The sequence below is a fragment of the Anastrepha obliqua genome, chromosome 4 (assembly GCF_027943255.1).
Source record: "Anastrepha obliqua isolate idAnaObli1 chromosome 4, idAnaObli1_1.0, whole genome shotgun sequence".
NCBI lineage: Eukaryota > Metazoa > Arthropoda > Insecta > Diptera > Tephritidae > Anastrepha > Anastrepha obliqua.
The window spans coordinates 6,320,563-6,334,401 of record NC_072895.1 but is presented as its reverse complement, the minus strand read 5'-3'; the positions used below and the strand labels follow the sequence as shown (position 1 = coordinate 6,334,401).

Genomic DNA, 13,839 nt, shown 5'->3' with positions numbered 1-13,839 from the left:
GGTTCCTGCCACTGGCAAGAGCCGGGCAGGTGCAAAAAAGGTGGTGAATTGTTTCCAACTCCTCCTCATTCATGCAGCTACGACAGAAATCATGCGTGTAAACGCCTAATCTCCTTGCATGATTTCCTATGAGACAATGTTCTGTGAGGACCCCTTAAGGTCTACTCAGTTTTATAATACTCTTGGACAGACGTAATTTAGCCTTGGCCATGTTTGCCTAGCAATTTCACAGGTATTGACACTAATTCATCTTTGATTTACAGAACTGATTAGTGAGTGCTTAATAAGAAGCTTAGAAGTTGTAGGGAGTTGTAGTTGCAGAGCATAGCATTATATAATTTTTTTGATGCCATTATAATATTAGTATATTATTTTATTCTTAATAATATTATTATAGCCTTTATTTGCGGCATTACTTCTCACTGTGCATCTTCTATGCGGACTTCGCATATTTTTACAAGGCTGCCGTATTCTTACGGTGCTGCCGTAACTGCCATCTTTGCTATTCATTGCACTTTTCTGGTGCCATTTTTATACCAATTTTCTTTATATTATCCTCTGAGCGCGTGTGTGTGTGTATGTAAACGTTTTTTTTTTCTTAACTCCTTTTTTCACCTACTCGGAAAAGATTTATTTCTTTGTCGACGGATACAGGAGAACATGCCATACATTTTGAAAGCATGCGCACATACACACACACGCAATCAGAATGATCAGTGTGTACTATGGTTGCACTACCTTGCATATGTGAATATTTTGTTCACGTTTGCACATTAGATGGGGTTGAAAAAATTTTTAAAGCTAATCACTGTATTTAAAGCTTATGTTGGAAGGATTTCAGCACATAAAAACATTTTTTTATGTTTGTTTAAATTGCGGAAATTATTATTTTATTACAACTCGGTAGTTTGACGTCCGGTTTCCAAAAGCAAAAAGTCATTATTCCAGTCCTGAGGACCTTAAAGTGCTATATTTTCTTGGTTTCTGAATTAAGCAAAGTAGTTTAAAGCAAACTTTCAATGATCTTCAAATTACTTGAGATTGACGGAACGAAATGCTTGTCTTATGGTGGTAAAGCTCCAAATAACTGGGAATGGGACAATAACGAGGACACCGAAGTGCAACAATGTGAAAAAAAAGAAAAGTGACATATCTTCTTCTTCTTAATTGGGCCGATAACCGCTTACGCGATTTTGGTCGAGTTTAACAAAGCGCGCCAGTCGTTTCTTTCTCGTGCTAACCGGCGCCAATTGGACACACCAAGTGAAGCCAAGTCCTTCTCCACCTGATCTTTCCAACGCAAACGAGGCCTTCCTCTTCCTCTGCTACCACCAGCTGGTACCGCATCGAACACTTCAAAGCAGGAGCGTTTGTATCCATTCGGACGACATGACCCAGCCAACGTGGTCGCGTGAACTTTTTTCGCTGCGCTATGTCTATGGCGTCGTAAAGCTCATACAGCTCATCGTTCCATCGTCTGCGATATTCGCCGTTGCCAATGTGCAAAGGTCGAAAAATCTTACGCAGAATCTTTCTCTCGAACACTCCAAGCATCGCTTCATCGTATGTTGTCATCATCCACGCTTCTGCGCCATACGTTAGGACGGGCATGATGAGAGCCTTGTAGGGTGTTAGTTTTGTTCGACGAGAGAGGACTTTACTGCTCAGTTGCCTACTTAGTCCAAAGTAGGACTTGTTGGCAAGAGAGATTCTACGTTGGATTTCACGTCTGACATTGTTATCGGTGTTAATGCTGGTTCCTAAATAAACGAAGTCTTTTACAACCTCGAAATTATAACTGTCAACAGTGACGTGGGTGCCGATACGTGAGTGCGCCGACTGTTTGTTTGAAGACATCATCGGCATACGCCAACAATTGTACGCTCCTATAAAATATTGTGCCTGAGCGATTAAGTTCTGCGGCTCGTACGATGCTCTCCAACATCAGGCTAAAGAAGTCACACGATTGCGAGTCACCCTGTCTGAAACCTCGTTTGGTATCAAACGGCTCGGAGAGGTCCTTCCCAATTCTGACGGCGCTGCTGGTGTTCAGCAACGTCATCTTACATAGCCGTATTAGTTTTGCGAGGATACCAAATTCAGACATAGCGGCATACAGGTAACTCCTTTCCGTACTGTCGAATGCAGCTTTGAAGTCGACGAAAAGATGGTGTGTGTCGATTCTCCTTTCATGGGTCTTTTCCAAGATTTGGCGTATTGTGAATATTTGGTCGATGGTAGACTTTCCAGGTCTGAAGCCACACTGATAAGGTCCAATCAGTTGGTTGACGGTGGGCTTCAGCCTTTCACACAATACGCTCGTTAGAACCTTATAGGCGATATTTAGAAGACTAATCCCGCGGTAATTGGCACAAATTGCAGGATCGCCCTTCTTATGGATTGGGCAGAGCACACTTAAATTCCAATCGGCAGGCATGCTTTCATCCGACCATATTTTGCATAGAAGCTGATGCATGCACCTTACCAGCTCCTCGCCGCCATGTTTGAATAGCTCACCCGGTAGTCCGTCGGGCCCGCGGCTTTGTTGTTCTTTAGCCGTGTCATTGCTATTCTCACCTCGTCATGGTCGGGTAAGGTAGCGGAACGGTTGTCCACCAACTTATAATATTTAAAACACCAATTTGTCTTTTCTCAGCAGCATCAAAATACTTTTTTATGGTGCCGAAATCCTCTCACCAGCTCTGCTCTAAATGCAAGTGTAGACTTTTGCCACTTTATTTCGCATGGCGATTGCTCCGGTCTAATGCACATACATATGCACATATGTAAGTGGCGTATGTAGTTCTCTGAATTGTCGCATGCAATGACGATTAGAGCAACAACAACAACTATATGGAACAGCGAAGCAAACAACATCCGGCACAACAATTTTACGGCGTTTGTATGTGCGAGTTGATATGCGAAAAAAAATCGGCTTTAATAAAATAGCAACAACAAAGGGAAGTGTGTAAGTAAATGTCACGTTTAGTTTACATCAACGACGTGCTGTTTGCTCGAGTGCGAATGTGATTGCGTGAGAGTGTTTGCATGGAGAGTCCCCTACGCAGTTATGCGCACATATGTGCATGTGTAATATGTATGCGAACGTTTGCATTGGTGTGTTTGGTGATGTGCGCCCTGTTTTACTTGAGCAAAAGTAATTTTCCTGCAAAATATTACATTTGCCTCGCCAACAGTAAAGTTGTTTGCATTAGTTTTAAATCTTTCTTATTAAATATTTATTGCACAATTTCGCCAAATACTCGTATTTACATTTTACCAGCAACGGTTCCGTTCGGAAATTTTCTTAGGCATACATATCGCACCCTAAATACACAAGGGTCACAACTCAAAATACTAAGATTTTCAGGAGAGACGAAAAACGTTTTATGTAAAAATTATTGTAATATTTAAAGAAAATATTGTTCCATCATGAAAATATACAACATTGAAGAAGGTTCTACTGTATTTCTTTCAATTTTATATTATGTTTGCGAAAATAAATCAAAATTTTGATTTATGACCCTTTAACTGAAATTGTTTCGATTAACTAGTGATATTATCTTAAGTTGTGCCTTTTTAACTGATAAAATGTTTTAATTTTATAAGTTTCCTAACCTAATTGAACTCACTTTTTACAACTAAAGAGGCACAATTCAAAATAATATACCACGAAATTTATCACTTTTTACAGTTATAGAGGCAGAACTCAAAATAAAACTCTTTATGTGTAATAAAAGTAATCAGCTGTTCTTGAGCCCATTAACGCAACTCAAAATAATTCTCTTTAGTTGGTCGTGCAAAAGCAACACACTTGACATAAAAATAGACATAACTGTATTTTTCCAGTTAAAGAAGATAGTTATGTGAACGAAATATTTGCAGCAGTTAGAAATGTGTACTCTGAATTAATTTATGCAAAAAACTCAGTTTTGGAAAATTTTGAGTTGTGACCCTTTTGTATTTAGGGTGCGATGTATAAACCTAAAAACTATTTAAGGGCATTAACAATTATGATAAAAATAGTTATAGGAAATAGAGGTGCTAAGTCAAAGCATTATAAACAAGTAGCGAAAGTCACTGATGGCCATTCACTTGGGAGTGGCCAGGACGATTCTTCTGCTTACCATCCAGGCAGCTTCGCTCAAGTATCCTCCGGGCAGCTCCCAAGCTTCCGCTAATGGGAGAAAGCTAAGCAATTTGGGATATCGAGTTGTGCACTGGCTGTGAGACCCGTCACGTAAAAATCATTCCACAATAAAAAAAACCAAACAAAGCCTGGGATGAGAACTGCCGACTCTGATGTCGACCACTGCAAACGAACTAAGTATTACGTTTTGAGGGCGTATGTCTGGTATACACCGTCCCTTCATGGGGAAGATGCCACTATCCAGCTAGTTGATGTTCTCGTAGGAGCAAGAGATGCGATGGACGCGGCAAGTCAAGAAGAGCATTGGGCCTTGCGACGTCTACTTCAGTTGACGTACAAAGGAGCGCAAATTCGGTGTTGAATTTGTAATGGAGGAGAGACTTCGCCACCAAGTACTGTCGTTCACTCCGCTGGTTCTCACATTAATCCCCATCAAAGCGAGATTTTTCAACATCTCACTAGCGTCCATGCTCCGAGGAGGAGAAAGGCGATATGACCAAAGATGTCTTCTATGAATGCCTGGAACATATCATGAGCGCTGCCCCCGACATTACATAAAAATCGTCGGGAAATTCACCCTATACAACGAAAACTTTCGGTAACGGACAGAGGCTGATCGACTTCGTCAAGGCTCAAAACTTGGTAGTCTGCAGCACCAGACTTCACCATAAAAAGATACACCAAGCTACCTGGCTGTCTCCTGATCGAAAAACGCGAACCAGATCGATCATCTTGTGATAGATGGAAGGCACGCTTCCAGTGTTTTAGACATACGTTGCAGCCAAACTGTGCTCACGCCTCTGTACAGCAAAAAATGTGCATCTAACCACGCAAAGAATGTTTGACCTCGTAAAGCTGTAATCACAACGGACAGCGAAAAGATTTCTCTCAACTCCCGCTCCTGCTCTCAGAGAGTACTGCCCACTAATTCGGTATGCAGGAGCGATGCTGCAGCACTCCTCGTTCCTCACATACCGCCTCAAAAGAAGAAATTGGATTTCGGCGACTCTGAAAAAACAATTGTTACGACGAGGAATGTCATGCTGCAGTGCAAAGGAAGGATGCTGCCTGTGGGACCGCCATGTATGATCTCTATCGAAAGCTCAGAAAGGAAGAGAAACACATTATCAGAATGAAGAAGCGAGGCACAGATCCAGTGAATGCGAGGAGCTTGAGATACTGGCCCATAAGTAAAATGTTCGAAAATTCGTTCAGAAAGTTCGCGGCTTACAGAATGTTTTTTTATTAATTTTCTACCTATATATGTATACAGTCAAGAAGGGAGTGGCAAACCCCAAGGCCATGGAGAAGGGGGAAATTAAACTTTTATACAGATGGAAAACAGCCAGGTTACTATGGCCGCAAATAAACAAGAAAAGGACGAAGGAATTCCCTAGCCTCTCAAGAGAAGATATCTCGAAGGTCGTGGCTTGTGTCACCGCCCACTGGCTATTTGAAAGGTGTTGCTTGAGACTACGAGTATTCTCCCATGAATATTGTAGAAGCTGTAAAGATGAGGAGGAGGAAGAAACAGGAGAGCACCTAGTTTGCAATTGTCCAGCTTTAGATAAAATCAGAGCAGATTGTCTAGGTTAACACTTTTCAATTATCTTACAGAACTATCTGGCGCGGCGATCAGACCAATCCTGAGCCTCAGACAAATCAAGAGCCTCCAAATGGTTTCATGAAGATAAATAAACAAAGCTCCCGTGTCGCACAGTGGTATCACAACGGACCTGCGAGGTCTAAGTGAGTTGGTCATACGGACCGACTACCACCATAACCTAACCTAACCTTCTATGAGCTCTTGAAAGGCTGGCTTAGAAATCATACAGCAAATCACCAGCCAGCGAAATAACAGCGAACTGTGTGTCAAAAGTTCATTAAACCCATTTCTTCACCACAAAACAAACACAAAAAAAAAAAAAAAAAAATCACAAATAAAATAAATGGTTGAAGCGAGTTTCTCTTGTAACAAGGAAGCACTTAAAATTCATTATCAAAGTTGTTTGTCAAAAACAAAACAATAAGCAGAAAAAACGGCAAAAAAATTTACAAAAAATTCTTGTTGATTTCAGTATTTCTAGATAATTTGGCAACTTTGCCAAAATTTTGTTGAGCCACAAAAAATGTGCCATGTTACCACAGTAATTAATTAAAAGTGCAACATTTCTGACAATGATATGCAACAACAACGCCAACTGAGTGCAAGCAAAGGCATGAAGGAAAAGTTATTCGAAAATTTTTTGAATGGAAAATTAAGATTGGCAAACTTACATGCAGAAATATGAATAAATAAACTAAATTAATAAAAAACATATTTTTAACAAGCGCTAAAAATTAATAAGTAAAATTAAAATAAGTTGGAAAACAATTAAAAAATACTTAGGACAAAACTAACGCGCATCAGTCGCTCTTTGCATGACGCGCTCAACAGTAAAGAACACAGTAAAATAATAATGAAAATAGATTCACTGCTTTGCTTAATAATTTATTGTTTCGTTAAATTCTCCTTGGAGTTGATGCTTGCATCAACTTGCAAAGCATTTTTCACTTTAGAACACCTGAACGCCTCCAGAACCTCAAAATGATATATTATATAACTTTTTTTAGTATTCATTGACATTTCATCATAGAAGAACTTACGCCTTAACAGCGTCTTACCGAAAGCACAATTTGGCATACCATAAGAATAATTTTACATTATTAGATGATACTCGACAGATCACACACAGTCCGAAGTGAAGAGATTATTGCGGCTGTACATGAGAGTTTTGCCAAAGACATGAGAAAATCAATTCGGCGTGGGTCTCACCTATCTTATGGCTCTACACGGATGATTTTGGGCAAAGATCTTAGTTTGAAAACGTTTCAAATACAGCTAGTCTAAGATACGAAGCCGGCAAATCTTCCAAAGTGTCATACTTTCAGTCATTGGGCTGTTGAAAAATTCGCAGAAGAACCGCAATTTGGGATCCGAATTTTGTTTGCGGGTGAGCCCATTTTTAGCTGAATGGCCACGTAAATAAGCAAAATTACCGTATTTCGGCTGGAGAGTAACCCCAAGCTATTCAATAACAATTATTATAACCACTAAAAACAAACGTTTGGTGCGCCGTTTTAGCTGGGGGAATCATCGTCCCATATTTCTAGAGGGTTCCACCAAATTAACAGTGAATAGCAAACGCTATCGTGCCATGATAAACGACTTTTTGACACCGGATGCTGAAAATTGAAGCCCGTCATCTCCACAGTACTTGGTTCCAACAAGATGCCGCTACTTGCCACACAGCCCGTGAAATAATGGATTTACTCCGTCGTCGTTTCGGTCAGCAATTTATCTTTCGTCTAAGACCAGTGGATTGGCCACCAAGTTCGTGTGATGTCACTCCTTTGAACTTTTATTTGTAGGGGTATGTAAAGTCTAAATGCTTTGTGAATAAATCAGCTTCGATTGAGGCTTAGGAAGTCAGCGTTACTAAAATTATTCAGTAAAATTATTTCATATATGTCCGTTTAAAAAGAAAAAATGGATGCATGTGAGCGCAATTTAGTCTCCCTTTTGCGCAGGAATTGAATGTAACTTAAGTGGTTGTGAAATAATGTTGCGCATTGTCACCTTTGAAGAAGTTCCACGGAATAGCAAACTTACATTTCTTATTGTGGCATTCAAACAAAACCTGAAAATAGGCCAGTGGTTCTTTTATGGCAAAACTTAAGTTCGTTAAACTCCCTGCTGCTAGACAAACTAATTGGTGTCACCTATTTTATGGTTACATAGTTAAAAGGGGCTTAAATAGTTTTTTCGCTTTATATTTGCGACATTTATTTGATGCTTGCCGATCATATCTCATATGAGACACTTTAGTACGGTTGTAGTGATAATATCTTTAACACAGCGCAGAAGTAGGGCTGACACTCATTGCCGCATACTTAGCTCAACAGCCAGTTTTTGTGACACTCTCCGGTAAACGAGCGATATACTTATATAATATATAATATAACTACACACATTTTCCTTTCACTAAAAACAAGCTTTACTTTTATACTCCATTTTCTATTTTTTCTTTTTCCTCTTTTTAGGCAAATTCAAAGAGCAGGCAACCTCAAACTCAGCTTGGCTGCCGGTGCTCAATTCCAAAGTGCCCGAACCCAGACCGGGTACATGCACCAACGATACGGCCGCGCTGCCAGATTCGGTGTTGAATTTCATACGCAAACATCCGCTAATGGACAAGGCGGTCGATCATGAATTTGGCAATCCAGTATTTTACAAAAGGGATATTATACTAACTAAACTGGTGGTGGATAAGTAAGTAAAAAACAAAACAGAGAACAGAAAATATAAAGTAATTTAATGCATTATGAGGATATATAGTGTGTTGTTGTTGTTGTTGCACATAACCGCTTTAAAAGCAATTTTGTACTCTTACGAATTCAAGCGCATAATCTCTCTGCAGTGTCAGTTTTTTTTACTTCACTTATATGTACAGCTGTTCAGCATGGCGTATGAGTAACTAAAAAGAGCGGACAGCGACTTTGTCGCTGCCAAAAACTGTTTGTAATGTTAGTAATGCTGTTAATGCCATTACAAATGCTGGTAGCTGCCGTTTTATTGCATTTCGTGTTTCTCGGCAGCTTGTTGACATTTCTTCTGTTTTATTTTTTTAATTTTTTACTTTTGTTTACACTCACTAAGTTGCCACAATTCGCGCGCTGTGAACTTTTTCTGTGCGGTTATCCGCAGGCAAGTAAGCTGCCAGCAACGTTTGTTCTTTAGTTGTTGTTGTTTTGGAGTTAGCGAACATAGTAATTATTCACATTTTAAAATAAATGCAGCGTATTACAAGCAGCAGCGAAAAGAAGATGGAGAGGAGCGCGAAAACTAGAGGAATAAAATGTGAAAAATTAAAAAAAAATGCTAAAATATTAAAAAAATTTTAGAAAATCCAAAAAAAAAAAAACGAAAATCAGTAGAACTAAAAGCAGATATGCACCGCTGTGGCAGAAAGCATTTTTGGCATTTATACAGTTTTTTGTATAGACACATACTTAAAAATGCGAGTAGTTATTTTGCTTTTTTTGCCTTGGCCCCCTTCCAATGCTAGTCAACTTGTTTTGAGCCAAGTGAAATTTGTGCTGGGAATATCAGCATCAGGCGCAATTTGAATAGTAATATAGTTAAAAAAAATTAAAAATGTGATACGCTTTTCAGCTAAATGCTCTCGAACACCATTAGCCAGAGGCACAAAAATAGTCGCACTTCCCTGTGTAAGAATATAAATGGAATGCAGCAAAAAAATTACAAATTTGATGATAAATAAATAAAAACGTTAGAAAAGTTCAAGTAGTGGGCAAATAAGAAATAGTGTTAAAAAAAAATAAAATAATATAAAAATCTGAAAAAAACTAGATTCCGAATGCAAAGCAATTATTAGTTAATATGTAAGTGCTGCCTACTCTGGCGCCCATTTGGCAGCTCATCTTGGTACTTTTTTTTAACTCTTACACTTCTTTTATTGGCCACTGGTACTTTCATGACATGTTGTGGCGCCTCGTTGACAGTTTGTTTTATCTACTTGTACACATTATTAATGACTTAATGTAGTTCTTTGATAGTTCAGCGCTCTTTTGGCCATTCCTGTTGCGTAAAATGTGATTGAATTATCGAAATGATTATTTTAAAACTCACCTCATGCAACTAATTGTTTACGAAGTGCACGCTTATGTGGCGTTTTGATAATCTATATGCAGTGTTAATCAATTTTTTTTTTTCGGTGAAAATTTAAATGGCCTTTCTTCTTGTTATGCTAACATCGGAATATAATTAATTCCTTAAACCCTACTAGACGCGGAATTTTCCTTTTTCCACTTACTTTTTTACTTGTTATAACTCTGGACACTTCAAAAGCACTTTTGATTTCGCAGAAAATTTTTTTTTTTTGTTCATAAAGTTTACCCGAAAAACAGCCTCTTTTGGTAAATTTTTAGTTTCTCTCCTTTTCCGCTTTTCACTACATTCGCTTAAGATGAATAGAACGAAATTATAAATTGGCTTCTAAAATAATTGAAGTAATTCAAAGCTACTTGCTTATTATAATTAGTAAGGCCACCAAAAAATAGCTTGAAAAAAAAAACTCTTTTAGCACTTAAAATCGACAAGCTTTTTTTGTGTTTTTTGGTTTTCCTTATTTATTCTTCTCGGGAGCATAGCGCCTCGACAAGACTCAGTCTTGCGTTGGTTTCGTTAATCTGTTTTGATTTCTGACAAAGTATGTATGTGATTAACCTGTCGCTACAATCGACAGTTAAATACTATGTATAGAAACTGAAATTTTGTTTTTTTTTTGTTTTTGGTGGGTGAGGTAGGGCACAAAATGCCTTCGCACTTACAGCGACCGTCGTCTACTGCGCCGTGTGGTGTGGCCACTAAAACGATCGCTCTTCTCTTTCTGGGGAGACAACCTTCCCAGAACTGCTTTCTATATTACTTCGGGAGGTTCCAGCACGGCATCCATAAAGGACCAATTCTATTCACCCACGTCTGGGTCTACCACATTTGTAGCCAGCTTTCATGCTATAGGCTCGTCTTCTTGTGTCTCTCTCTGTGCGGCTTCACTTTGTTGCACTGTGTCGAGGTCAATCTTTCTCGATATATTTCTTTACCGCGTTCCATCTGTTCTCGCGTTCGAGCATTTTGCTGATTATATTGATCGGCGCGATGTCGCCAATCTGCTCCCTCAGAGCATTTCTTTCCGCGAGCCATCTGCTACAACTAAAAAACGTGTGTTCAACGTCATCGCTCAGCGGTTTGCAGTATATGCATTTGGAATCGCTTACCTTGCCCATGCGGTATAGGTATCTCCGGAAGTATCCGTGACCTGAGAGAAACTGAGTTAAGAAGTAGTTTACTTCCCCGAAGTTCCTTTGGACCCATTTGTCAATTGATGAGTTTCGGCGTCCATCTAGCAGTCTGTTCACTGCCCCATCGGCTTTGTCACCGCAGCATGGATTGACGTCTCCGATCTGAGAAGCTAGTGATGACGTGCTTCTTCTTGGAGTCCCACGCATCTATTCGTTCCCGCACCATGAGTTCGACGGGTATCTGCCCGCTGATCACGAAAATTGCTAAAAACTGAAATAAAGATTATATGTCTGTTAATTTAAAGTAATCTCAATTAAAATCATGTTTTTCACCGTACTTGCTTCAATTATTATTTTAGTTAGGTTTTATGGAAATGAAATTTTTAATTTAATATTCAGAAGTCAAAAGCTAGTTTTCTCTAAATCAGCCAATTTATCTATTTCTTGAAACCTGCCGCATACTGCTAGTGTTTTTAAGGCAGTGATCATTGTGATCCTACAAGCATGCAAAATGCTTAGTGAACGTGGCAGCGAGGGAGATATTAACATTATTTCCCATAGTCAAACCGCAATCAAGATTCTTGCGACGCGATGTTGCAGATCCAAGCTGTTAAGCTCCTGTAAAAAGGAGATCAAATCTCTGGGGTCTGCAGGTAACATTTCTTTGACCTGGGTTCTAGGACATTGGAACATAGAGGGAAAAGAAATTGCTGACGGGCTGGCCAGAAAAGGGTTGACTGAGTTGGTCTCAGAGGTCTCTGGCTGCAGATATCTGCCTATTACAGATCTCATAATAAAGGGTTTTTCAATAACAGGTGTTATCTATCGCTATCGAGAGATGATTAACAATTTTTTATGGCCGTAATTGGATGGTATTGATCTGGACAACGTTTATTTTCAACAAGACGCGTACTATGGAAAATAGTAGAACAACGGCATATTAAATTATTAATTTTAATTTTATAATTATTATTAAAAATTATTTTTACAAATGTCGCTATTTTCGAACCCACAGTTTAAGGATCGAGTTAAACTATCATAAACAAATTATTAATAAAATATATGAAATTAATTTTTTATCATTCGGCAATCTTTGCTATTTTTAGAAACGTCCAGGTGAAGCCACTTTTCCTTACTACATTTAAAGTGACTTTAAGGTCATACTTTGAAGGAGTAAATATAAAGTGTTATATATTTTCGGAAAGCCTATTTTTGGAAGGTTTTTAAAAAAATAATATGTCTTCAAATTTGTTTAAAATTAGTACAAAAACAGTTTCAAATAACGTAAGTTATAAGAAAAGTTTTTTTAAGTTTATCGAAACTTTTAACAGTTACCCACGCCTCCCCACGTTTAAAATTTAAGTGGGATTTGTAACTTTATTATCAGTTATTGTTAAAAATGTAGAAAGTCAAAACATGGAAATCAGATTTCAATTGCGGTTGCAGAGGCAATCTATTTACCGTTTTATCTTTTAAATTTTCTTACTGTGTGAGACGAAATTAGTGAAATTCTTTGGAATCTGTGACTTCCTGAAACCGAAAACTTTTTATGCCCGCTTCTTGTGTCATGTAAACATAAAATTATTTGTACATTCGCGGCACGTGAAATGCACCAAATGAAATAAAATGACTTGTTTCAGGTGTTCTAAGCGTGAAATAATAATAAATTATATTGAAGGAGGAAAAACTTTTAATGGTTTATCAAGTGTTTTGAAAAATAATTAGAAAGTCTCTGAATACAACATATGTCTTATCATCAGTGATATTCAAAGACATATAATTCCAACTTTTAATAAAAGATGGATGGAAGTATCCCGTAAAAAAGACATATTTTAAAAAAACAAAAACATTAATTGGTTGGATTCCGAATATTCAGTTATTTTATCGAAAGACAATATACCCATTTCTGGTAAACGGGGAAGACCGTGCCTACCCTATACAGACAAGGAAAGAAAGAACACAATGTTACTCCATGCTCGGAAATGCTTTCGATCAACTACAAATAAGGACGTATTCCACACTCTTCTTTATACATCTGATCCATTTATAACAAGTTTAAGAAAACCCTATAAAAGAATTGTAAAGCAACTTGAAGAGGAAACCTTGGATTTACTAAACATTAATTAATTTGTTTTTAATACTTATTTTCCGTAAGTATATAAGTAATTAAAATAAGTTTTTGTAAATAGAAAGTGTTACAAAAATAACTTTTATAATGTTTATTATTTCTATTCCTTTAAGACGTATTGTAATGTACTACTTCTTCTTACTGATTATTATAAGTGCTTTACTTAATTGTTTGACAATTTAAATATTTTGTTTTGTTAAAAGTTATGAGTTATAAGTTTGTTTTTACATATTTTAACAAAAAAAAAATTTATATAATAATTTTTAAGTTTAACTTTTTTTCACACGGTATTTAAAAGTAAATGATACTCAAATATATTTTATTTAAATCTTTACAAATTTTTTTGTATTTGTGCAATTTTTCGCAACTTAATCTTTAGAAATATAACAATTATCGATTTTTGGTCCGTAAAACTCCTCGATTTACCATAGTGCGGCGCTACGTGACACACAAGCAACGAAACCATTGATCTTTTACGGGAAAAGTTTGAGTTGCCTAATTTTTTCCACCCATTAAATTTGTGTCAGCTAATTTGCGCTAATAAGCAAGCGTTGCAAGAAAAATAAATGAAAATGTGCCCGTTCTAGTTAAATTTTTTTCTAATACTGCCCAGCAAATTCGTATGCCCATGGGGTGCAGAACTCTTTCATAATTAAATTAAAATACTGCACCAAAAGTTAATAATTTCAACCCAAAA

General features: G+C 37.7%; 1 protein-coding gene across 1 annotated transcript in view; it reads left to right on the top strand.

The window, feature by feature from the left end:
* Positions 1-13,839, top strand: part of LOC129246407 (semaphorin-2A-like) — a gene marked incomplete at its 5' end in the record, with an annotated part of 88,053 nt that overhangs the window by 49,703 nt on the left and 24,511 nt on the right. The window contains one exon of the mRNA XM_054885213.1: positions 8,234-8,462. Within this exon, the coding sequence (XP_054741188.1) occupies positions 8,234-8,462 (229 nt within the window). The remainder of the gene's footprint in view (positions 1-8,233; positions 8,463-13,839) is intronic.